General features: G+C 44.6%; 2 protein-coding genes and 1 long non-coding RNA gene across 11 annotated transcripts in view; 1 reads left to right on the top strand and 2 right to left on the bottom strand.

Annotated features, from left to right (window-relative positions):
* Nucleotides 1-12846, bottom strand: part of LOC127491342 (uncharacterized) — a 38951-nt gene extending 26105 nt beyond the window's left edge. The window contains exons 1-2 of the long non-coding RNA XR_016224780.1: nt 12462-12846; nt 11946-11992 (exon numbers count right to left, since the gene is read on the bottom strand). This is a non-coding gene — a long non-coding RNA (uncharacterized LOC127491342). The remainder of the gene's footprint in view (nt 1-11945; nt 11993-12461) is intronic.
* LOC149120809 (uncharacterized) lies at nt 260-2941 on the bottom strand. Its single transcript, XM_089320060.1, is given in 4 exon segments — nt 260-598; nt 600-1283; nt 2630-2733; nt 2882-2941. Coding segments are annotated over 4 exon segments (1095 nt in total). The 3' UTR covers nt 260-351.
* The window catches only part of ZNF568 (zinc finger protein 568), a 97254-nt gene continuing 85863 nt past the window's right edge, over nt 12632-24022 (top strand). For 3 of the 9 annotated variants that reach the window (XM_089319252.1, XM_089319251.1, XM_089319253.1), the window contains exons 1-3: nt 12855-13166; nt 18009-18282; nt 20868-20926. In XM_089319252.1, the coding sequence (XP_089175378.1) occupies nt 18249-18282; nt 20868-20926 (93 nt within the window). In that variant the 5' untranslated portion in view covers nt 12855-13166; nt 18009-18248. Of the gene's footprint in view, nt 13167-18001; nt 18283-20867; nt 20927-24022 lie in introns of all 9 variants that reach the window. The other 6 variants (XM_070062277.2, XM_089319255.1, XM_070062278.2 and 3 more) reach the window with 6 other exon arrangements.

The following is a 24022-nucleotide window of genomic DNA, read 5'->3' as shown; positions in this document are numbered from 1 at the left end:
CCAGTTGGGGCACCAGATTCTGTCCCGGTTGCCCCTCTTCCAGGCCAGCTCTCTGCTGTGGCCAGGGAGTGCAGTGGAGGATGGCCCAGGTGCTTGGACCCTGCACCCCATGGGAGACCAGGAGGAAGGCTCCTGCCTTTGGATCAGTGCGGTGCACCAGCCGCGGTGAACCTTTCTCCCTCTCTCTCTCTCTCTCTCTCTCACTGTCCACTCTGCCTGTCAAAACAACAACAACAACAAAAAAACACACTAATACATGAGAGAACTTTTGATCATGCATTTCCTGGTTTGTATTCATTACTGTTTAAAAAAATCATTATAAAGGTGAAACCTTTACGTCCCTTCTTTCATTCACCCAGTATGAATTCCCTCAAGGAGGACGAGGCCTGAATGGCTGCCAAAGGCCTTTCCACATGCCTTACCGTCATAGGGTTTTTGGCCAGTGTGAACTCTCTGGTGTCTAGTCAGATTTGAGCCTCTGTTAAAGGCCTTCCCACATTCATTGCATTCGTAGGGTTTTTCATCTGTATGGATTCTCTGATGTTGGAGAAGTTCTGAGCTCTGACTAAAGGCCTTGCCACACTCTTTACACTCAGAGTTTTTCACCAGCGTGAATTCTGTGGTGGTTAGTAAGTGTTGAGGCACTACTGAAGGCCTTCCCACATTCTTGACATTCGTAAGGTTTCTCACCAGTGTGCATTCTCCGTCGCTGAATAAGCCTGGAGTGTTGAGTGAAGGCTTTCCCACACTCCTTACATTCAGAAGGTTTCTCACCTGTATGAATTCTCAGATGGGGAAACAGTTGAGAACTTTTAGTAAAGGCTTTTCCACATACTTTACATTCATAGGGTTTCTCACCAGTGTGAATTCTCAGATGATCATTACGATTTGAGCAATAATTAAAGGCCTTTCCACATTCCTTATGCTCATAAGGTTTTTCACCAGTGTGAATCCTCTGATGTTGAGAAAAATATGAACTACAACTGAAAGCTTTGCCGCATTCTTTACATTCATATGGTTTTTCACCAGTGTGGACCCTCTGATGTCGAGTAACCAGTGAGCCATGACTAAAAGATTTCCCACACTCCTTACACTCATAGGGTTTTTCAGCAGAATGAATTCTCCGATATTGAATAAGCTTTGAGTCCTGATTAAAGGTCCTACTGCATGTCTTACATTCACAGGGTTTCTGTTCACAAACAGTTTTTTGATGTGGAGTAAGAAATGTGGGCTGAATGAAAGTTGGCATGTCTCCATGGGTAAGTATGACTTGACTGAAATGCCTTTTTTTAGAGATAATACCTTGGTTTCACACAATGATTCCAGATCTGAAAGAAAATGAAGAGGCAAATATTCGTTCTTTCCTATTCTGCGGAAGTTAAGCTTCAAAAAAAGAAATGGGAGGACTAAGCTGAAAATACTATTTGGGAAAGTACAAGCTTAGATATTTCTCAAATACAGCTAAGCAAATATTGACAAGAAAAGCACAGCTGTTAAGGCAAGGTAATGAAATAAGCTGGGAAGGTGATTAGGGAAGTCGACAGTGTTCTGGCGTGGATCAGAATCACCTTAAACCTCTGAATACACAGTATCCAGTGTCATCCTCCATATTCCACAGCAATTCTAATGACTTATACACACATCTAAACATACATACTCATGCACAGAACATCAGATTGTCTGTTTTCACAATCTATAGGTAATTATCAGACCTACATCAAAAGACTATTGTGTACAGCCCCTATACAGTGCCTTGAAGGCAGATACCAGATATCATCAGGATCGAGTGTCCCAGCCTCCCTCCCTTAGCTTAAAATTTCCTTTCCCTGCTTTTATGATTGTCAATCAACTTCTTACTAAAATCAGTTTGCTGAGGCAGGCACTGTGTAGTATGTTAAGTCTCCACCTGCGACACTGGCATCCCACATGGGCGCTGGTTCATGTTCTGGATGCTCCTCTTCTGGTCCAGCTCTCTGCTGGTGGCCTAGGAAGGCAGGGGAGGATGGTCTGGGGTGCTTGGGCCCCTGCACCCATGTGGGAGACCCAGATGAGGCTCCTGGCTTTGGATCAGCCCAGCTCCAGCCGTTGTGGCCATTTGAGTAGTGGACCAGTGGTTGGAGGACCTCTCACTGTGCCTCTCAATAAATAAACAGATCTTTTTAAAAATTTAATTTGCTGGCCGGCGCCGCGGCTCACTAGGCTAATCCTCCGCCTAGCGGCGCCGGCACACCGGGTTCTAGTCCCGGTCGGGGCGCCGGATTCTGTCCCGGTTGCCCCTCTTCCAGGCCAGCCCTCTGCTGTGGCCAGGGAGTGCAGTGGAGGATGGCCCAGGTGCTTGGGCCCTGCACCCCATGGGAGACCAGGAGAAGCACCTGGCTCCTGGCTCCTGCCATCGGATCAGCGCGGTGCGCCGGCCGCAGCACGCTGGCCGCGGCGGCCATTGGAGGGTGAACCAACGGCAAAGGAAGACCTTTCTCTCTGTCTCTCTCTCTCACTGTCCACTCTGCCTGTCAAAAAAAAAAAAAATTAATTTGCTGAATTGAGGAAGTGGTGCGACCAGCCCTAGTCTTTGGATTCATGAGTTCGTTTATTTTGCCCATAGATAGCACGCTGATGTTCAACTTTGTACTGAAAGATTTCCTTTCCAGGAACCTCAATCTCCAAGCAAAAAGTTTTCAGAAATTTCTTGGGATCACAGAACGAATGAGTGACTGTGTCAGTTTCTTGAGGCAACTATAATGAAAGGCCACATATTCAGAGGCTTCTAACAACAGAAGTTTATCTTCTCATAGTTCTAAAAAGCTTGAAAGTTCAAAATCTGGCATGGCTGTTGAACTCCCTCCAAGGGCCCTGGAGGGAAAGACAAGCCCTTGCCTCTTACTTCTGCCAGCTCCTTGACTACCACCTGTACACGGTTCCCAGACTGAAGCCCACTCGCCATCATCAAAATTCCCCACAGAACACAGTACCACCCACCAAGTAAAGAGGACCATAAACACTGCAGATGAACCAGGGACCTGGACATGAACTGAACACACATCTCTATAAGAAACTTTACCACTAACTTCTTGGGGAGCCTGGGAATTAAGTGATAGCTGACTGGCTCCTTGCCGTGTGCTTTGGAATAAATATCTACTTTTACCACCCCAGTGTCAGTAATTGGTTTGCTGGGTATGAGATGAACACATCTAGTTTTGAGGGATTCTACAGTAATTTCCCCAACCAGTTCTGGGGATGTTGTACAAGAAGAATAAACATGTTGAAATGTATACATGCAAGAAGGACCAGTGACTCTGCAAAGATATATTGTTGGCGAATTCACATGATGGGTGGCACAGCCAGTAGCAAGTCTAAAATGCTGAACAAAATTGGTGGGCATGGAAGGTGAATAAACATCTTCTGTGGATACAGCGTGATATAGGGTGAGGAGTCACTGAAAATAGTTTGCTTTGGAATTAATTCTGCAATGTTGACCTTGGGAGAAAACATTATGGAAGTGACTAAGAAGGTAGGCAGCTCAAGTTTGAGAAAAGAGTAAGACAGGATGAAATTTGCCCTGTGAGAAGAGAGGAACGCTATGTCAACATAGGAAAGGTGAGCTCCAGTTTTATATTCCAAGGCAAATACTTAATCTGAATCTTTTCCTCATGAGTTAAAATGGGTAGAATACTCAACTCATGACTGATATAAAGATGAGGACTGTAACACAGGAAAATGATCTAATATTAAGTGCTCAGTGCTAACAACTATTATTATGGAAAATGTCAGTGAAAATAGTGATACCAGGCAGCTGAAATTATTTCCAGACATCAAAATAAAGCCAGTTATGCTCTCAAATGCCAAATATGTTATCTTTTTCCCTCTACCCCCATACAATCATTGGCCGAATCTAGTCTAGGTAAATTGGCAGAAACGTCTTAAAACTGCCCTCATCTAATTATTATACTCTTAGCCCAGCATCATGTCTTTCCTAGACAACCATAACAATCTTGTAAGTCTTTCTATTATGCTCCAGCTACTTCTAAGTTATTCAGCAACTGGAGAGATAGCTGGTCTAGCCTTCTACTACTGAAAATCTAAACTCTCTGGCAATTACCAATATGACCAACAGGAGGGCTTCCGCACACCTCTGCAACCTGGTCTCATCCTATTTCCACCTGCTCAGAAAGCCCTAGTCCTTCAAGCATACCAAGTTCTCTTCCTTTTTTTTTTTTTTTTGACAGGCAGAGTGGACAGTGAGAGAGAGAGACAGAGAGAAAGGTCTTCCTTTTTGCCGTTGGTTCACCCTCCAATGGCTGCCGCGGCCGGCGTGCTGCGGCCAGCGCACCGCGCTGATCCGATGGCAGGAGCCAGGAGCCAGGTGCTTTTCCTGGTCTCCCATGGGGTGCAGGGCCCAAGCACCTGGGCCGTCCTCCACTGCACTCCCTGGCCACAGCAGAGGGCTGGCCTGGAAGAGGGGCAACCGGGACAGAATCCGGCGCCCCGACCGGGACTAGAACCCGGTGTGCCGGCGCCGCTAGGCGGAGGATTAGCCTAGTGAGCCGCGGCGCCGGCCAACCAAGTTCTCTTCACCCTTCAAAATCTTTCTAGAGGGGATCTCCCTTTGGCTGGTATATGCCACTCCCCAACAACATCACTGGCCCTGCTAATTTCTGCTCATCATTTAGGCCTCTCCTCAAATACCACATCTCTAGGAAAACTATACTTGATCTTCAATCTAAATCATAGTCTTCCTGTTATTAGGCCTCTGATGACTTTGCTTTTTAGGAGAATTTTTATTTGTAATGCTATACACATATGCATAGATCCAGCAACAACAGGAATGTTTGATAATTTTACAATGTGTACTCAGCTCTTGACAAAATACATACCTGACACACACCAGAAGCTCGATATATAATTTGAGGAATTACTTAAGCAATAACTGACTTTTTAGATGAACTGTTTTCTTAAAAGTAAAAAATTTTTTAAAAGCATGTAAGGTTGATCATTATTTATAGTGCTTATGACCTAGAAATTCACCATGAATATGGAATTTGTGAATATATATTGCTTTCATCAATTGATCAATACATAACCCAGGTGCATTAGTAGAGAGCTGGAATGGAAGCAGAGCAGCTGGGACTGGAACTGGTGCTCATAAGGGTTTAGACACTGCCAGTATGAGAGACACAGAAAGACATGGTCCTGGGGCTGGAGCACAGCTGGGAGCAAGAGCCCAGGCCAGTCAGTGGGTTAAAGTCAGGATAAAGAGAAAGTCTTGCTGCACAGAGGACTATGGTTGACCAGGTGCCCTCAGGTGCTGGTCCTCCACCTCCTGAACTATTAGACTCCCCCAGAGCTGGCAGATTACAACAAAAGCGAGAGAGACTCATTCCGTGTATACTGTTGCTTTATAAATGTTGAAAGATGAAATCCTGATGACAAGAGTTGCCTGGGTAGCAATTACAAACAACAGCTGTCAGCAGTGAATCTGTAGGTCGTGGGGCTCATCTCTCTCCCATTTCTTAATCCATCATGAGAGGCACAGACTAGTATCTGGCTCATAGCCCTTTCCCAGGCACGTTGCCAAAGTGGTTGATAAGCTAATAGGAACATGAGCTCACAGGCCAAAATAGCCATATACCACAGTGCAGCCACTATGAAATAAGACCACACTCTACAATGATCATCGTGACAGAAAGACCACATGATGTGGTCAATACCTATTTATAACTCTTAGAAAATTAGCACTTCAAAGTAGCACATGTAAAACATTACCAGGAATAAGAATAAGCATTACATTAAATAAAAATATTTTAGATATGCCCCTTGTAAGATGGAAAAAAGAAATGGATATCTGTTATCACTGTTACCAATTAAAAGAGTTATGGAGGTCTTGGTTATAATTAAAAGCAAAGAAATAACAAGTAGGAGAAATAGAAGGAATAAGTCTAATGATATGCAGATAATAGATGATCTTACTAGAAATACCAAGAAAAATTTAAAAAACTAAGTTCATTAAAGTCGTTAAAGATCAATTTACAAGTCAACAACAGGAGTCACTGTGCACTTACTCCTCATGTAGGATCTCTGTCCTTAATGTGCTGTACACTGAGGCTTAATGCTATAACGAGTACTCAAACAGTATATTTCACTTTGTGTTTCTATGGGGGTGCAAACGATTGAAATCTTTACTTAATGTACACTAAACTGATCTTCTGTAAAAAAAAAAAAAAAAAAGAAATTATCAATTCCCAACTTGACTCTCACTGGGATTAAACATGACAATAGGTCTGATCTGATTTCATCATGATTTAAAAAAAAATCATCTATTATTTTCCACTTTATGTTTCTGTGTGGGAACAAACTGTTGAAATCCTTACTTAAGGTATACTAAGCTGATCTTCTGTATATTAAGATAATCGAAAATGAATCTTGATGTGAATGGAAGGGGAGAGGGAGTGGGAAAGGGGAGGGTTGTGGGTGGGAGGGACGGTATGGGGGGAAAGCCATTGTAACCCATGAGTCGTACTTTGGAAATTTATATTCATTAAATAAAAGATAAAAAAAAAAGATCAATTTACAAAAATTAGTAGTATTTCTTTCTATAAACAATAACCCATGAGAAAATAATATATGCTTACAATGGCAACAAAATCTGTTTTTTTAAAAAACTAGAAAGTTATTCAAGTAAGAATAAAATGACAACTAAGTAGAATGATTTATTAAAATTAAAAATAACCTGAATCTAATTATAAAGATGTAAGAAAACCCCAAAGAATCCACCAAAAAATTGTCAGAGCCAGTAAATTCAGCAAAGCTGCAGAATGCCAAGTTGGGTATAAGAAATCTGTAGAACTGTTATGCACAAATAGTGAATCACCTGAAAAAGAAATCAATAACTATAAATAAATAAAATATCTGGGAATAAATTTAACCAAAAAGGTGAAAGATCTCTACAATGAAAACTGTAAATCACTGAGAAAAAAATTGAAGAGGACACAAAGAAACAGAAAGACATAACATGTTCATGGATTGGAAAAATCAGTATTAAAATGTGCATATGACTCAAAGCAACTTACACACTCAATGCAATTCCTATCTAAAAATCCAGTAACATTTTCCAAGGAAGTAGAAAAAACACTAAAATATGTATGGAACCACAAAAAACCACTAATAGCCAAAGCAATCTTGAGCAAAAAGAATAGGCAGGAGGATTACACTCCCTGACTTTAAAATATATTACTGGGGGCTGGTATCATGGCATAGCAGGTTAAATTGCCACTTGTAACCCTGGCATCCCATATCAGAGTGCCAGTTTGAGTGCTGTTTCTGCTGTTTCTTCACTTTCTTATTTTCTTTTCTTTTCTTTTTTTTTTGGACAGGCAGAGTGGACAGTGAGAGAGAGACAGAAAGGTCTTCCTTTTGCCGTTGGTTCACCCTCCAATGGCCGCCGCGACCGGCGTGCTGTGGCCGGCGCACCGCGCTGATCCAATGGCAGGAGCCAGGTACTTCTCCTGGTCTCCCATGGGGTGCAGGGCCCAAGCACCTGGGCCATCCTCCACTGCACTCCCTGGCCACAGCAGAGAGCTGGCCTGGAAGAGAGGCAACCGGGACAGAATCCGGCACCCCAATTGGGACTAGAACCCGGTGTGCCGGTGCCGCAAGGCGGAGGATTAGCCTAGTGAGCCGCGGCGCCGGCCGCACTTTCTTATTTTCTAAAAAAATTTATTTATTTGAAAGTCAGAATTACAGAGAGGGAGAGGTAGAGGGAGGGAGGGAGGGAGGGGAGGAGAGGAGAGAGAAGTCTTCCATCCACGGGTTCACTCCCCAAATGGTTGCAATGGCCAGGGCTGGTTAGGATGAAGCCAAGAGCCAGGAACTTCTTCTGCGTCTCTCATGTAGGTGCTGAGGTCCAGGGACTTGGGCCATCTTCTGCTGACTTCCCAGATGTATTAGCAGGGAGCTGGATGGAAAGTGGAACAGCCGGGACTTGAACCAGTGCCCATATGGGATGCCAGCACTGCAGGCAGTGGCTTTACCAGCTATGCCACAGTGCCACAGTGCTGGCCCCGGCTGTTTTACTTTCTATCCAGCTCCCGGATAATGCACTTGGGAAAGCAGCAAAAGATGGTCTAAGTGCTTAGGCCCTTGCACACACATGGGACACCTGGATGGAGTTCCAGGATCCTGGCTATTGCAGCCATTTGGGGAGTGAATCAGTGGAAGAAGATAACCCTATGTATGCTTTTCAAATAAATAAATAAATAAATCCTTTATACTATAGTGCTTCATTAATTAAAACAGTATTATTGGGGGCGGCACCTTGGCGCAGAAGGTTAATCCTCCGCCTGCGGCACTGGAATCTCATATGGGCGCCGGCTCTAGTCCCGGCTGCTCCTCTTCCAATCCAGCTCTCTGCTATGGCCTGGGAAAGCAGTAAAAGATGGCCCAAGTGCTTGGGCCCCTGCACCCACGTGGGAGACCAGGAAGAAGCACCTGGATCCTGGCTTCGGATTGGTGCAACTCCAGACGTTGTGGCCATTTGGGGAGAGAACCAACGGAAAGAAGATCTTTCTCTCCCTCTCACTGTCTGTAACTCTCTCTCAAATAAATAAATGAAATCTTTAAATAGTATAATTAATTAGATAGTAATTAATAGTAACTAAAATACTGTAATAAATGAGTAATTGATATGATACTGACATTAAAAACGGATCCAAAGGGCAATGGAACAGAATAGTTTGAGTCCCAGCTGCTCTATATCCTATCAGCTCCCTGCTAATGGCCTGGGAAGGCAGCAGAGGATGGCACAAGTGTTTGGGTCACTGCTACCCATGTAGGAGACCCAGATAAAACTCCTGGTTCCTCCCTTATATGATACTAAAATTACCCAAAGCTAAAAATAGTAAGAAAATCCTTAAACCTGCTAGAGGAAGAAAAGAGATTGTTTTCAAAAGACACTATGTGCTGGCATTGTGGCACAGTGGGTTTGGCCACCACCTGTGATACTGGCATCCCATATGAGTGTGGGTTCGTCCTGGATGCTCCACTTCTGATTCAGCTCCTTTCTAATAAACCTGGTCTCTTTGTCTCCGTCTCTTCTCTTTCTGTAACTCTACCTTTCAAACAAACAAATAAGTAAATCTTAAAAAAAAAAAACTTTCCCTTTGAAAAAGTGCAAAAGAGAATATCCATTATCATCAGTTGTCATTCAAGAGTGTCTGGAGGTCTTAGCCAGTATAATGAAATAAGAAACCAAATTCTTTGGATTAGACAAAAAAAAATGCTGAAATTTAAGAATAATGTAAAACTATATAAGTTTACTCAAAACAGACTGTGTGACACTGGCACAGGATATGCAAATAAATCAATGAGACAAATCAAAGAGCTCATAAATACACCCATGCACATACAGACACTGGTATATATATGCAGATCACTGAGAACACAATGAATTTTCTAATATATGGTATTCAGAGAAGTGGTATTAATACTGGCAGGCAAGATCTGAACCCTTCCCTCACAGCATATATAAGAGCCAATTACCGGCCGGCGCTGCGGCTCACTAGGCTAATCCTCCGCCTAGCGGCGCCGGCACACCGGGTTCTAGTCCCGGTTGGGGCGCCGGATTCTGTCCCGGTTGCCCCTCTTCCAGGCCAGCTCTCTGCTGTGGCCAGGGAGTGCAGTGAGGATGGCCCAGGTGCTTGGGCCCTGCACCCCATGGGAGACCAGGAAAAGCACCTGGCTCCTGGCTCCTGCCATCGGATCAGCGCGGTGCGCCGGCCGCGGCGGCCATTGGAGGGTGAACCAATGGCAAAGGAAGACCTTTCTCTCTGTCTCTCTCTCTCACTGTCCACTCTGCCTGTCAAAAAATTAAAAAAAAAAAAAGAGCCAATTACCATTAGTTTAAATATGTAAGGGGGAAAGTTAACCTTATATATAGATTTTAACATAAATGTATAGGAGAAAATGTCCATGACCCTTGGGACAGGGAAGGATTTCTTTAAAAAGATACAAAAAGCATGAATCATAAAGTAAAAAAAAAAAAAAACAACTGGTAAACTCAATCTTGTTGTTAGAATTGCTGTTCATATAACCATCTTGGGGACGGCACTGTAGCGTAGTGGGCTCAGTCTCCACCTGTGGCACCGGCATCCCATATGAGCACCGTTCTAGTCTTGGCTGCTCCTCTTTAGATCCAGCTCTCTGCTGTGGCCTGGGAAAGCAGTGGAAGATGGCCCAAGTCCTTGGGCCCCTGCACCTGCGTGGGAGACTGGGAAGAAGCTCCTGGCTCCTGGCTTCAGATGGGTCCAGCTCCAGCTGTTGCCAACATTTAGGGAGTGTATCAGCGATGGAAGACCTTCCTGACTGTCTCTCGTTCTCTCTCTCTATGGATCTGCCTCTCAAATAAGTGAGTAAAATCTTACAATAAAATAAAAACTATCTTAAAGAAATTGATAGAACAATCTTAACAGTACAAATATATAATCAATAAGCTACCCGTACTCAGCCTATATAAATTTAAACTCTTTTTTTTTTTTTTTTTTGACAGGCAGAGTGGACAGTGAGAGAGAGAGACAGAGAGAAAGGTCTTCCTTTGCCGTTGGTTCACCCTCCAATGGCCGCCGCGGCCGGCGCGCTGCGGCCGGCGCACCGCGCTGATCCGGTGGCAGGAGCCAGGAGCCAGGTGCTTTTCCTGGTCTCCCATGGGGTGCAGGGCCCAAGCACCTGGGCCATCCTCCACTGCACTCCCTGGCCACAGCAGAGGGCTGGCCTGGAAGAGAGGCAACCGGGACAGAATCCGGCGCCCCAACCGGGACTAGAACCTGGTGTGCCGGCGCCGCTAGGCGGAGGATTAGCCTAGTGAGCCGCGGCGCCGGCCTGTAAATTTAAACTCTTATGAGTCAGTAAGAGATTATTCAAGAAAGATGGATAGAAAATTTGAACATTTATGACACAAAAGAAATGCTAATGTACATGTGGAAGAGTACTCAACTATATTATTAATTATGGAAATCCAAATTCAAACTTCTATGTGAGTTTGTAGGGGTGTATGTATGTGTGTGTGTGTATGGGTATATATAAACATTTAAATAAGTATTTAGAAGTCTGGTACAACTGATTTAAAGAAAAGTATAAAACATAGATCCTTCATACAAAGAAATATGTCTTTGAAAAAGTGTAGTTGCTAGGACCACTACATAACGTGGGAGGATACTTATGACACTTTTAAGTGAAAATGTAGGATAAAAAATGAAGGGACTGGTGCTGTGGTGCAGCGGGTTAATGCCCTGGCCTGAAGCGCCAGCATCCCATATGGGCACTGGTTCGAGACTCAGCTGCTTCACTTCCAATCCAGCTCTCTGCTGTGGCCTGGGAAAGCAGTAGAAGACGGCCCAAGTCCTTGAGCCCCTGCACCTGCGTGGGAGACCCAGAGGAAGCTCTTGGCACCTGGCTTTGGATCAGCACATCTCTGGCCATTGCAGCCATTTGAGGAGTGAACCAGCGGATGGAAGACCTCTCTCTTTCTCTGCCTCTCTTCTCTGTGTAACTGTGACTTTCAAATCAGTAAATAAATCTTTAAAATAAAATAAAATGGTAAATGAAGTATGAGCATATATTGGAAAAATAATGAAAGTACATTGAAATATTAAAACCAATTATCTTAATAGTCATACTTTATTTTTATTGGTAATTCTGTGAACTTCTCCAAAATAACCGTGTACTTATTTTTAAATTACAATGAATATTCTATCTGGAAAGAAGAAAATTCAGCACGTGGAAGCGGAGCCACTTTTCAAATAAGTGAAAGTCAAATACACGGACAGTAGTGGGCTTCAATACCAGGCCCAACCATTCTTTTATACAATGAAGAAATTATAGGGACCTATAATCAACAGACATATCTTCATTACCCAAGAATTCTTGGAAAGAGGAAAGCAGAGGAAGCCCCCACACACCTTGGCTATCGCTTGCAAGAGTTCATCACGCATTCTTTCCTCCTCTTCTGGGAAACCCACATGGAGAAGAATAGAAATTGGGAGAGGAAAAAGTAATTTTGAGAGGTTTCTCTTGGTACCCAAATCAGTAGCCATTCCCAGCCCTAGCCCAGCCCCATTAATCACCACGCTCAGGGAACAGAGACAGCAGAAGCAAGTGAGGCGTCCTGTCCATCCCCACCACGTCAGGGAAAACCTTTGTTTACTGTTGTCCAGGATTAGAATCTGACAAAACCTCATAGGGGTTTCCTGGGGACAGAGCTCTGGAGGCACAATGGCACGGGTGACACCCATAGTGTCACAAAGATTTTGATACAGTCATCCTTAACCCAAGGAGCCCCACATGGTAACACCGTTACAATCGCACACCCATAGGGACGCACACCGTCCCCACTGCTCGGGGACAGGCACCCCACCTCAGCCACAGTGTCACAATCCCACAACCCTCCTTCTTTAACTCGCTCCCACGGCACGGACCTCCAGTATCGTAGCCCAGCTAAGGTCTTTCCGATCTGAGTCGGAATCTGCAGACCCGAGCTGGTCCCACCAGTAGCCACAATCTCTCAATTCACAGATCTAACGGTCCCGCCAGGCGTGACGAAATGTTCCTGTTCCCGCGAGAAGAGCGATCGGCCACCAGGATCTCTGGGAAATGTAGTCCAGAGCAGGGCCGACGCCGATCGCTCTCAGGGTCTCGCCCGGGTCCACCAGCAATGACTGCAGGACAGTTCTCTGATGTCCTGCCGAGTCTCAGCTGTGCATCCCCGCAAGTAGGGAAGGAGGACCTCAGCCTCCTGGCGCCAATCTGGCTCACTGCCTACCGTCCGGCAGACGCGGTCCGCGCTCCGGCCGGAAGTTGAATAGGACCGCGCGGCATCCTGGGAGGAGTTGTGCTGTGGAACGTGTCGGGAGCGGAGGAATGTTTCGGCGGTAGTGTGGTTGGTCCACGGCGTGTTTGGTGGTGCCGTCCTCTCATACTCTGAGGCACTGCGCTGGAGCAGCCCTCGGGCTTTCCTGGCAGGTGGTGCTGCCGCCTGTCCGCAGCAGTTGAGCGAGCGCGGGCAGTTTGAGCTTTCGGACGGCGCCGCCTCGGGCGGCTGACGGGCGGAGCCTCTCCGGAGGTCGGCGTCCCCCAAGTAGCGGCTGTGGAGAGGGGGTGCTCCTGGGGAGAGCACGCTGCTGGTGAGTGATCGGAGTTGTTGGAATTAAAAAAAAAAAAAAAAAAAAAACTGTGATAGGAATTTTGTGTGTGTGTTGTGATGGCGTGATAGTCACGGGCTGATTGTGGTTGTGTGTGATTGTGATTAAAGTGTGCTGAGTGCGAGCAGGGTTAAGTGTGCTGATTGTGCGATGTGTGGTGGTTCCTGTCTGACTTGAGTTGACTTCTTTGTAGCATTTGGCACAGTCAGGAACTGCGTGAGAAGTAAAGAAACCGCTCTGCGTTTGAGTTGTGGTCCTCCCTCCCCGTCTTCCCATTCTTAGTCTCCTTTGCTGGCTTTTCCTTCTTGACCCCCTCAGCCCTTGGCCTTGTTCTGTAGCTTCCGAGTTTTGCTTGATGATTTCCCCCAGGTTCAGGATCCTCCTCTAAGGCTTGTTTCCTTTACTGTGTCGATGAGTTAGCTCTTGCCATAACACCGCCTAGCAGACACCCCCTACACCCAGTGCCGTATAACAGAGAAGTTTATATTCTCCTGTTCATGGGTTTACAGGTTCCTTGTGCTCACCTGATCTAGCCTGGTCTGGCTGAGTGAGGAGGCTGCAGGGTGAATTCAGATAATGCGCTTCATGTGTTCTAACTGAGCGCGGGTTAAGAGGGCAGTGGTTACCAGGACATGTTCTTCTCATAGCGCATCACCGGGGCACAAGATAGAATATGCAAGCACGCCTAAAACCAGTGCTCCCCAGTATACTAATAATAGATTAGCCAAAGCGGGGCACGTGGCTGAGCTTACCATCACTACACCCACAGCTGAAGGGCATTACAAAGTTATTTGGCAAAGAATGTGAATGTATAATTCTATTAGAGGAAAGCGACGAATTGGAGCCAAGGTTGCAGCTTACCACATTAAAAACTGTGGCTCTTCATTCTGAATGTATTGTAGTCCATGTTCTCTTTTGCCTGGTAATACTGCTTTTCAGGTTTTGTTATTATGTATTATCAAGAATTTTATGTTCAGTGTTTATTTTCTTTTCCGTCATGTCTTTGTTTCAAGTATTAATGTCTTTATGGCTCAGGTTTTCTGCAAAGACCATATTTCTGGTGTTTTTACCCTTTTAAACTTTTTGTTATTTTAATAGGTAAATGTAAGTCGATTGTATTTATCCTGATAGCTGATAGAGATTTTATTTTTCCATTTCCTATTCTGTGTTATTTTACCTTTCTTTTTATTGTGCAGGTTTACCTTATTCCTTTTTTTCCCCCCTCTCCACTGGTTTGGTTTCTGCTCTTATCCTCCAGTTTATTTTATTTTATTTTACTTATTTATTTGAGAGGTAGAGCTAGAGACAGAGAGAGAGGTCTTCCATTCACTGGTTCACTCCCCAAATGGCCACAACAGCCGGAGCTGGGCTGATACAAAGCTCAAAGCTTCTTCTGGCTCTCCCACATGGGTGCAGGGGCCCGAGCACTTGGGCCACCTTCTACTGCTTTCCCAGGCCGTAAGCAGAGAACTGGATTGGAAGAGGAGAAGTCAGGGCTTGAACCAGAACTCATATGGAATGCTGGTGCCAGCAGGTGGAGGCTTAGCCTACTACGCCATATGGCTGGCCCCCTTCAATTTTTAATATGCATAATTTACAAAACCCAAATTTAAGAAGACTTAACTATACTTGAATTCAAAACTACTCACCTATTTCTGTTTTATTCTTGTCTGATATGTTGTTTTCTTCTAGTTTTATTTATTATTACTATTTCATTTGTTTTTTACGCATGTATATATATTTTTAGTTTGTGGTAAAATATATAACCTAAATTTTACCATCTTAACCATGCTTAAGTGTATGGTTCAGTGACATTAAGTACAGTCACAATGTTATACTATAATCAGCACCATCCACCCACAGAACTGTTTGTGTATCTTGCAAAACAGAAACTCAAGTATCCATTAAGCAGTTACTCCCCATTCTTCGAGTTCCCCAGCTCTTGCTGACCAGCATTTTACTTTCCATTACTGGGATTACTGTAGGTACATCATATATAAGTAGACTTTTAAAATATTTGTCCTGTTGAAGGTGCTTAGCACAATGTCCTTCAGATCCGTCGGTGTGAGCATGTGTCAGAATTTCAAAGGATACTTAGGCGGCTTTCTTCCTTTTGACTCTTGTGAATAAACAGTGATATAAATAAGGGAGTACAAATACCTGAATCCTTGCTTGTAATTCCTTTGGGTGTATACTCAAAAGTAGAATTGCTTGATCATATGTTAATTCTATTTTGAATTTTTTGACTGCCATACTGTTTTCCATAGTTGCTGCCTTCTTTCCTTAATGTATTTTTTAAAAATTAGGTTTATTTTATTTAATTGAAAGGCAGAGTGGACAGAGGGAGAGACACAGAGATCTTCCATCTGCTGGTTCACTCCCCAAATGGCCCCAATATTCAGGGCTGGGTCAGGCTGAATCCAGGAGCCAGGAACTTCATGTGTTTCTCCCACTTCTGATCCAGCTCCTTGCTAATGTGCCTGGGAAAGCAGCAGCAGATGGCCCAAATCCTTAGGACCTTGCACCCATGTGGGAGACCTTGAAGAAGTGCCAGGCTTCTGGCTTTGTATTGGCCCAGCTCCGGCTGTTGTGGCCGATTGGGAAATGAACAACAAATTGAAGACCTCTCTCTCTCTCTGCCTCTGCCTCTCTGTAACTCTGCCTTCCAAATAAATAAATAAATAAATCTTTAAAAAAATTATGTCTCAAACTTACCACTTTCCAAAATGTATTATACATGAATTACTATTTTCATTCTGTCACACAATGTCTGTCCATTTAAAAGATGTGGTTAAATGGCCAGCGCTGCGGCTCCATAGGCTAATCCCTCACCTAGCGGCGCCGGCACACCGGGTTCTAGTCCCGGTCGGGGCGCCGGATTCTGTCCCGGTTGCCCCTCTTCCAGGCCAGCTCTCTGCTGTGGCCCGGGAGTGCAGTGGAGGATGGCCCAAATCCTTGGGCCCTGCACCCCATGGGAGACCAGGAGAAGCACCTGGCTCCTACCTTCGGATTAGCGCGGTGTGCCGGCCGCGGCGTGCCGGCCGCAGCGCGCCGGCTGCGGCGGCCATTGGAGGGTGAACCAATGGCAAAAAGGAAGACCTTTCTCTCTGTCTCTCTCTCACTGTCCACTCTGCCTGTCAAAAAAAAAAAAAAAAAAAAGGATGTGGTTAAAGAGGTGTCCACTTCCTATGTCATTTTTGGCATTTAATTTTTTTTTAAAGATTTTTATTTTACTTGAAAGTCACAGTTAACGCAGAGAGAGGAGAGGCGGGGAAGGGCGGTGGGGTGTCTTCCGTTCACTGGTTCACTCCCCGATTGGCTACAATGGCTGGAGCCGTGATAATCCGAAGACAGGAGCCAGGACTTTTTCCTGGACTCCCACGCGGATGCAGGGTCCCAAGGACTTGGACCATCTTCTGGTGCTTTCCCAGGCCATAGCAGAGAGCTGAATCAGAAGAGGAGCAGCCAGGACCAGAACTGGCGCCCATATGGGATGCCGGTAACCGCAGGCAGCAGTTTTACTCACTGTGCCATGGCGTGGGCCCTGGCATTTATTTATTTAATAGCCATTTCATTTATTCACTCAGTATCACTATGACATGGATATAATTCTCATTTAGAATGAGAAAGTCTTAGGATTCTAAATTGCAACTATCCTCTCAATTGCCGAGGTAACTCAGATCAGGAATTGAATAACTGGACCTTGATTGAACATTCTTTTACTCCAACTCTCAGTTGGTGCAGATCTGAGTTTGTTGAGCCAACTTTATATCTGTCACTGCATCAAGACTGCGCCTTTGGCCGGTGCCGCGGCTCACTTGGCTAATCCTCTGCCTGCGGCTCCTGCACCCTGGGTTCTAGTCCCGGTTGGGGCGCCGGATTCTGTCCCGGTTGCTCCTCTTCCAGTCTAGCGCTCTGCTGTGGCCCGGGAAGGCAGTGGAGGATGGCCCAAGTGCTTGGGCCCTGCACCCGCATGGGAGACCTGGCTCCTGGCTTCGGATCTGCGCAGAGCGCCGGCCATAGCGGCCTCTTGCGGGGTGAACCAATGGAAAAGGAAGACCTTTCTTTCTGTGCTCTCTCTCTAACTCTGTCCAAAAGAAAAAAAAAAGACTGCGCCTTTATATATTTGGATGATATTTGAGATAAGTGAACATCATTTTGTTTTTAGACTCTTAGTGTCTGTTGTATATTTGGCTCAGCCTGAACTGTTCAGTCTGAATTCTCCAAACTGGTTTTTGCATTCAGCATATCCAATCTGGTATCCAGAGAGTATAAATTAATAAGGAAGATAAGTGTTTGGGGCTGTATTTGTTAGGATTATGTAATAAGTTACGTCAAAACTTAATGGCTTAACCAACAATATTGTCTTGCTGTTTCCGTGGAGAATAACTTAGCTTAGTATTCTGACTCAGGTGTTTCATTAAGCTGCAGTTAAAATGTTGGCAAGGCTGCAGTCATTGGAACACTGGTCCAGAGTTGGACCATTCACTTCCAAGATGACTGGCAAATTAAGAGTTAGCTGTTGACAGGAGACCTCACTGTAGTGTCTACATGGTATGGTGACTGACATCCCTTAAAGTGCGTGGTCCAAAAAATGCCTAAGAAACAACGCAATGTCTGTTGTGACCTACCTTGAAAGTTACACGCTGTCATTTCTGCAACATCCTCTAAATTATATAAGTCAGCCCTATTCATGTGGGAGGGGTCAACAAAAGACATGAATACCAGAAGACTGTGGTCATTGGGGGCCGTCATGGAGGTTGGTTACCACAGGGATCCAATGAGAAGGCATCAGGTAAATTGGATTATGTTCTAAGCCCACAGATCCTGGCTCCACAAGGATACGACGGATCTGTAGATGTGAGTAAAAAGAAGCCTGAGGAACAGGCATCTATCATGGGAAGAGATCTCTGACCCCTGAGGCTGTCCCAGAGGCTGGAAGGTACCAGGAAAGAGTGGACCTTGGAATTGTTGGATCTGCAACCTGTCTTCATCGTGCTTTCAAGAATGGGCAAACTCTGAATCACATCTCAGCCATTAGGAATCAGGAACAGCTGTGTGACAATGGAGCACTTGACCCCAGTGATGGCAAGGAGAGGTAAGGCAGCTCAGATAGGCAAAATGTAGGAGAGAGAAGTTGTACATTCAGAGACAATGTTGAAGAGTTAGAAAATTCAGTACTCTTACCAAGAAAGTTCTCATATGTATTACTGACGGTACATTGTAGACTTTTTTTTAACTCACATTTTGTTAATAATTTAAAAAATGTATTTCTGTTTTTCTTCATGGATACATTTAAATAATATTTTTAAATGCTCACGTAAGTGTAAGCAAAAGATTCCTATTCCATCCCTCCTAATCCCCTGTCCACTCCTTACAATCAACTGCTCTGACCATTTTTGTCTGGATTTTCTGCCATTCGTCTCCATTTTTCTGAATAACATCTATACTGCTGTGCTTGTTTTCTCAGCTTTAGTTTTTTTTGTTGATTTTTTTGAAAGATTTATCTGAAACACAGAGTTCTTCCATCTGCTATTTTACTCCCTAAATGGTCAAAACAGCTAGGGCTGAAGACAGGAGCCAGGAACTCCATTCTGATGCCCTACATAAATGGCAGGGGCACAAGCACTGGGGCCATCATCTGCTGCCTTTCTGGCCACCTTAGCAGGAAGCAGAGCAGCCAAGTCTTGAATTGGCCCTTCAATGTGGGATGCCATGGTTGCTGTGGTGGGCTAACTTTCTCTACCGCAACACTGGCCTCCCCCCCCCTTTTTAAAGATTTATTTATTTATTTGCAAATCAGAGTACACAGAGAGAGGAGAGGTAGAGAGAGAAAGAGAGGTTGTCCATCTGCTGGTTCACTCCCCATTTGGCTGCAACAGCCAGAGCTGCATTGATCCAAAGCCAGGAGCCAGGAGCTTCTTCTGGGTCTGCCATGCCGGTGCAGGGGCCCAAGGACTTGGGCCATCTTCTGCTTTCCCAGGCCAGAGCAGGGAGCTGGATCAGAAATTGAGCAGCCGGGTCTTGAACTGGCACCCATATGGGATGCCGGCACTGCAGGCATGGCTTAACCCGTTATACCATAGCACTGGCCCCTTCCTATTGATTTTTTGACAGTATAGATAAGGATTTAGCTCTCATTTGCTATTTAGCCACATCTCACCTCTACCCCAACATTCTCTCTCTCTTTTTTTTTTTTTTATAAAGATTTATTTATTTGAAAGGCAGAGTTACAGAGAGGCAGAGAAAGAGAGAGAGGTCTTCCATCCGCTAGTTCACTCTGCAGATGGCCGCAACAGCTGGAGCTGTGCTGATTAGGAGCCAGGAGCTTCTTCTGGGTCTCCCACACCGGTGCAGGGGCCCTAGCACTTGGGCCATCTTCTACTGCATTCCCAGGACATAGCAGAGATATGGATTGGAAGTGGAGCAGCTGGGACTTGAACTGATGTCCATATGAGATGCCAGCTCTGCAGGTGGTAGCTGTACTCGCTTATGCCACAGGACTGGCCCCCAACATGCTTTTTTTTTTTTTTTTTTTTTTTTTTTTTTTTTTTTTGACAGAGTGGACAGTGAGAGAGACAGAGAGAGAGGTCTTCCTTTGCCGTTGGTTCACTCTCCAATGGCCACCGCAGGCGGCGCACCGCGCTGATCCGATGGCAGGAGCCAGGTACTTATCCTGGTCTCCCATGGGGTGCAGGGCCCAAGGACTTGGGCCATCCTCCACTGCACTTCCCAGGCCACAGCAGAGAGCTGGCCTGCAAGAGGGGCAACCGGGACAGAATCCGGCGCCCCGACCAGGACTAGAACCCGGTGTGCCGGCGCCGCAAGGCGGAGGATTAGCCTAGTGAGCCGCGGCGCTGGCCAGTCTTAATGTCTTTTTATAATGTTTTATATTCAGTTCCCTGTCTTTCAGCCCTACTCCCAAGTTCTTATCTGTAGAATTACTTAGTAATTCCATTTTTGAATATTTCTAGGGTTCTGTCTTAGCTTCTCCACCTTCACTTAAGGACTAGCTTTCTTGGGTTAAGTTAGAAAGTATCCACCTGTTTGTTTTTTAGCTTCCAAAATTTTGTTAGTATCTCTTACTGCTGAAGTCTTCTGTATTCTAGCTTCCTTTGTTCCTTTTTAACATTGTGATTGAGTTTGGGAGAGAGCAGACATAAATGCAAATACTTAACCTTAAATTTTTAACCAGAAGGTCCTGAATTTTTTAGAGTGAAAATAAATTAGGTTATTTAAAAATGTCATCAGAATCATGACTACATTCTTTCATAGAAGTTTCCACAGTGCCTATAGCCAGTCTCTGACTGAGGTTTGTTTCCAGAATCTTTATGGTAACATGTATCACCTTAAAGGCCCTCTTTCTCATTAAATCTTTTGTGATATTCATTATATACTTAAAATAAATTTCCTATTAGGAATAAAATATAGCCAAATCCTAAGAAAATTATATTGTTAGTAAATTTATTGGGCATCCTATAATTAGCCCTCCAGAAATTCCTATCAGATCCTATATAATTAATCATCCATATACATTTTGGTGTCTCTGTACCTTGGTAGTGGTTAGCATTTCTCATGTATCTGAGAGTTATTCATTAAAATGATAAAGCCACTAGGTACTGAAGAATTTCTGTATTCTTTTGTGTGGAAACTCTGAAGCAAATCTGTTTTTTCTTTCTTCAGCTTGGTGTCATCAGGACTCTGCTCTTTCCAAGGAAGAAGAGGAAACAGCCAGGTCTCTTGTATGTCTTCAGCATTTATTTGTTTCTTGTATTATTTTGCAGTGTAGTTATAGTTAGTTACTGTAACCTACCAGTAAATATGAAAAAAAAATCAAAATGAGGAATATGTAAAATCAAAGTGAGAATAGAAAATCAGAACCAAGGGCATTTGGGATATGACTGCACTGCAACAAATACATACAGAATTACTATAATTGAATTTAAATTTGAGTATGATCTTGGGAGTTAAAATAAATTGGAACATATAGGTCATTTCATAATTTGCATTATTTATGAAAGAAAAATTAAAATCTACAGAAAGACAAAGCTATCCACTGGCACTTAGATCAAAAAATTACCTGAAAGAATAAATGGAATATATATCTTTCAAATGATTCTACATATATATATTCTTGAGCTTTCGATACACATTGAGCTAAATTATACTAACATTATGTGGCAAGTCTTCTGTAGCTTTCGTTTTTTTTTTTTTTTTTTTTTGACAGGCAGAGTGGACAGTGAGAGAAAGAGACAGAGAGAAAGGTCTTCCTTTGCCATTGGTTCACCCTCCAATGGCCGCCGCGGCTGGCGCGCTGCGACCGGCGCACCGCGCTGATCCGATGGCAGGAGCCAGGTGCTTCTCCTGGTCTCCCATGGGGTGCAGGGCCCAAGCACTTGGGCCATCCTCCACTGTGGGGAGCAACCCGGACTGGACTGAGTTACTGGAATTAAGACTTATTCTATGCATCTGCTCTCCCACAATATGGCGCTGAGAAGGGAAACAGCTTCTACACAGCTGCCTCCAGTTCAACCAATAAACTGTAGGACCTGCTCCTGATTGGAGGAGAGCAGCGTACTCGGCGTGTGGGTAGCAGAGTTGGGATTGGTGGAAAAGGACTATAAAGGAGGAGAGAGACAACATGCACCAGGAACATCTGAGGGGAACATCTGAGGGAACACCTGTGCAGCCCCTGAGAGAGCCGGCCGGCGGTGTGCCACTCCCCTGCGGAAGTGGGGAAAGTGGCCAGGGGGAACCGCCCTTCCACGGAGGTGGAAGGGACAGAAGCCAACCCGGGAAGAACCAGCAGCAAACCCGGGGAGGGCCGAGCAGACAAAAGAACAGCGCAGGGTCCTGTGTCGTTCCTCCATGAAGAGGGGGAGCGACATAATGGTGCCATGACTCGGATATGAAGCCTAGGCAGGATTCAGTGTCGTTTCTCCACGAAGAGGGGGAGCGACACTCCACTGCCTTCCTGGGCCACAGCAGAGAGCTGGCCTGGAAGAGGGGCAACCGGGACAGAATCTGGCGCCCCGACCAGGACTAGAACCCGGTGTGCCGGCGCCACAAGGTGGAGGATTAGCCTAGTAAGCTGCGGCGCCGGGCTTCTGTAGCTTTCCATATCTCTGTTATGGTCTTAGAAGATCTAGTATAGGCCGGCGCCGTAGCTCACTAGACTAATCCTCCACCTGCGGTGCCAGTACTCCAGGTTCTAGTCCTGGTTGGGACTCCAGATTCTGTCCCGGTTGCTCCTCTTCCAGGCCACCTCTCTGCTGTGGCCCGGGAGGGCAATGGAGGATGGCCCAGGTCCTTGGGCCCTGCACCCGCATGGGAGACCAGGAAGCACCTGGCTCCTGGCTTCAGATCGGTGCAGTGCGCCGGCTGTAGTGGTCTTTTGGGGGGGTGAACCGACGAATGGAAGACCTTTCTCTCTGTCTCTCTTTCTCACTGTCTAACTCTGCCTGTCAAAAAAAAAAAGAAGATCTAGTATTCTGGGATACTTACTGTATTTTATGGAGTGAAGGATGGCTTGTTTTTGGAATACAAAATAAAGCAAATTAAGTCCTTTGAGAAAAAAGGATGTTCTTCATCATCTTACAAAAACCTCTGTTCTTGATTCTTTTTGTTTGCACCTGTAAAACCATTTACACTCCTATAGTTTGAACTGCACATATACTCTTATTTTAACCATATGATTCTATAGTTCATGCAATTGTTTTCCCATCAGTACAGTGGTTCTTTGGCCCTTATCAGACTTGGATTCTGATGTTAGCTCAGTTCATGCCAGTGGGCAAATGGTTTTATTATCTTACAAAGTATATGACTGCAGGTAAGTTTAATTGCTCATGCCTTAGTTGCAACATCTGTAAAGGGAGATAATAATGGTACTTACTCTATAGGAATATTAGAAGGTTTAAATTCAGGTAATAAGTGCTACATGAATGATAGGTGTTGTTAATCATTATTAGCTATATAATCTTTCATACCTGAGACTGCTTTGAATATGTTGACTATATTCCTTGAAAGTTTAATGTGCAGTCCGGAAGATGAAATTGCTTGATTTAGGTTCATAAAAGTAATGCTTTTCTTGAGTAAAACTGTGTTAAATGCTATAAAAAGGCAAAGCTAGAGATAGTTTTTGTAATACGTACAGTGGAGATTTACTAACAGCTTTTTCGTAAAAACCATTAATTAGGGGCTGACATTGTGGTGTTGCATGTGGGGCCGCCACTTGCAGAGCCAGCATCCCACAAGGGTGCCAATTCGTGTCCCAGCCCCCCCACTTCTGATCCAGCTCTACTAATGGCCTGGGAAAAGCTGCACAAGAGAGCCCAAATGCTTGGTCCCATGCCACCCATGTGGGAGACCTGGAGACAACTCCTGGTTTTGGCCTGGCTCCACCCTGGCTAATGCAGCCACTTGGGGAGTGAACTAGAGGATAGAAGATGTCTTTCTCTGTCTCTTCCCTCTCTCAGTAACTCCAATTTCAAATCAAATAAACAAAAAGAACCCAATAATTAAATAGAATAACATGAAGCAATCAGAAGAAATGCAAGTGGCCAACATATATTTTAAAATAATATCTTAAAGAGACAATTGGGATTTGCAGATACATTTTTTAGGTAAAATTTAGATTGGGTAATAACCACTTTTATGAGAGAATTCTGAATTACATATACATTTTCTTCACATAGAGTAGAAAGCTAGAAATTGTGTCAAAGGAATTGTGATCTGCAAACTATTCTCTTAGCTATCAGAAACTTTATATATATTCTTCAGATACAAAATCCATATGTTTTGGTTTGGGATGAGGAAATGTACTGCCTGTATTTTAGGCC

The sequence above is a fragment of the Oryctolagus cuniculus genome, chromosome 18, assembly GCF_051225735.1.
Source record: "Oryctolagus cuniculus isolate XC-2025 breed Fujian yellow rabbit chromosome 18, ASM5122573v1, whole genome shotgun sequence".
Classification (NCBI taxonomy): Eukaryota; Metazoa; Chordata; class Mammalia; order Lagomorpha; family Leporidae; genus Oryctolagus; species Oryctolagus cuniculus.
Note: the sequence above shows the minus strand (reverse complement) of the source record. Positions and strands in the feature narration are given on the sequence as shown.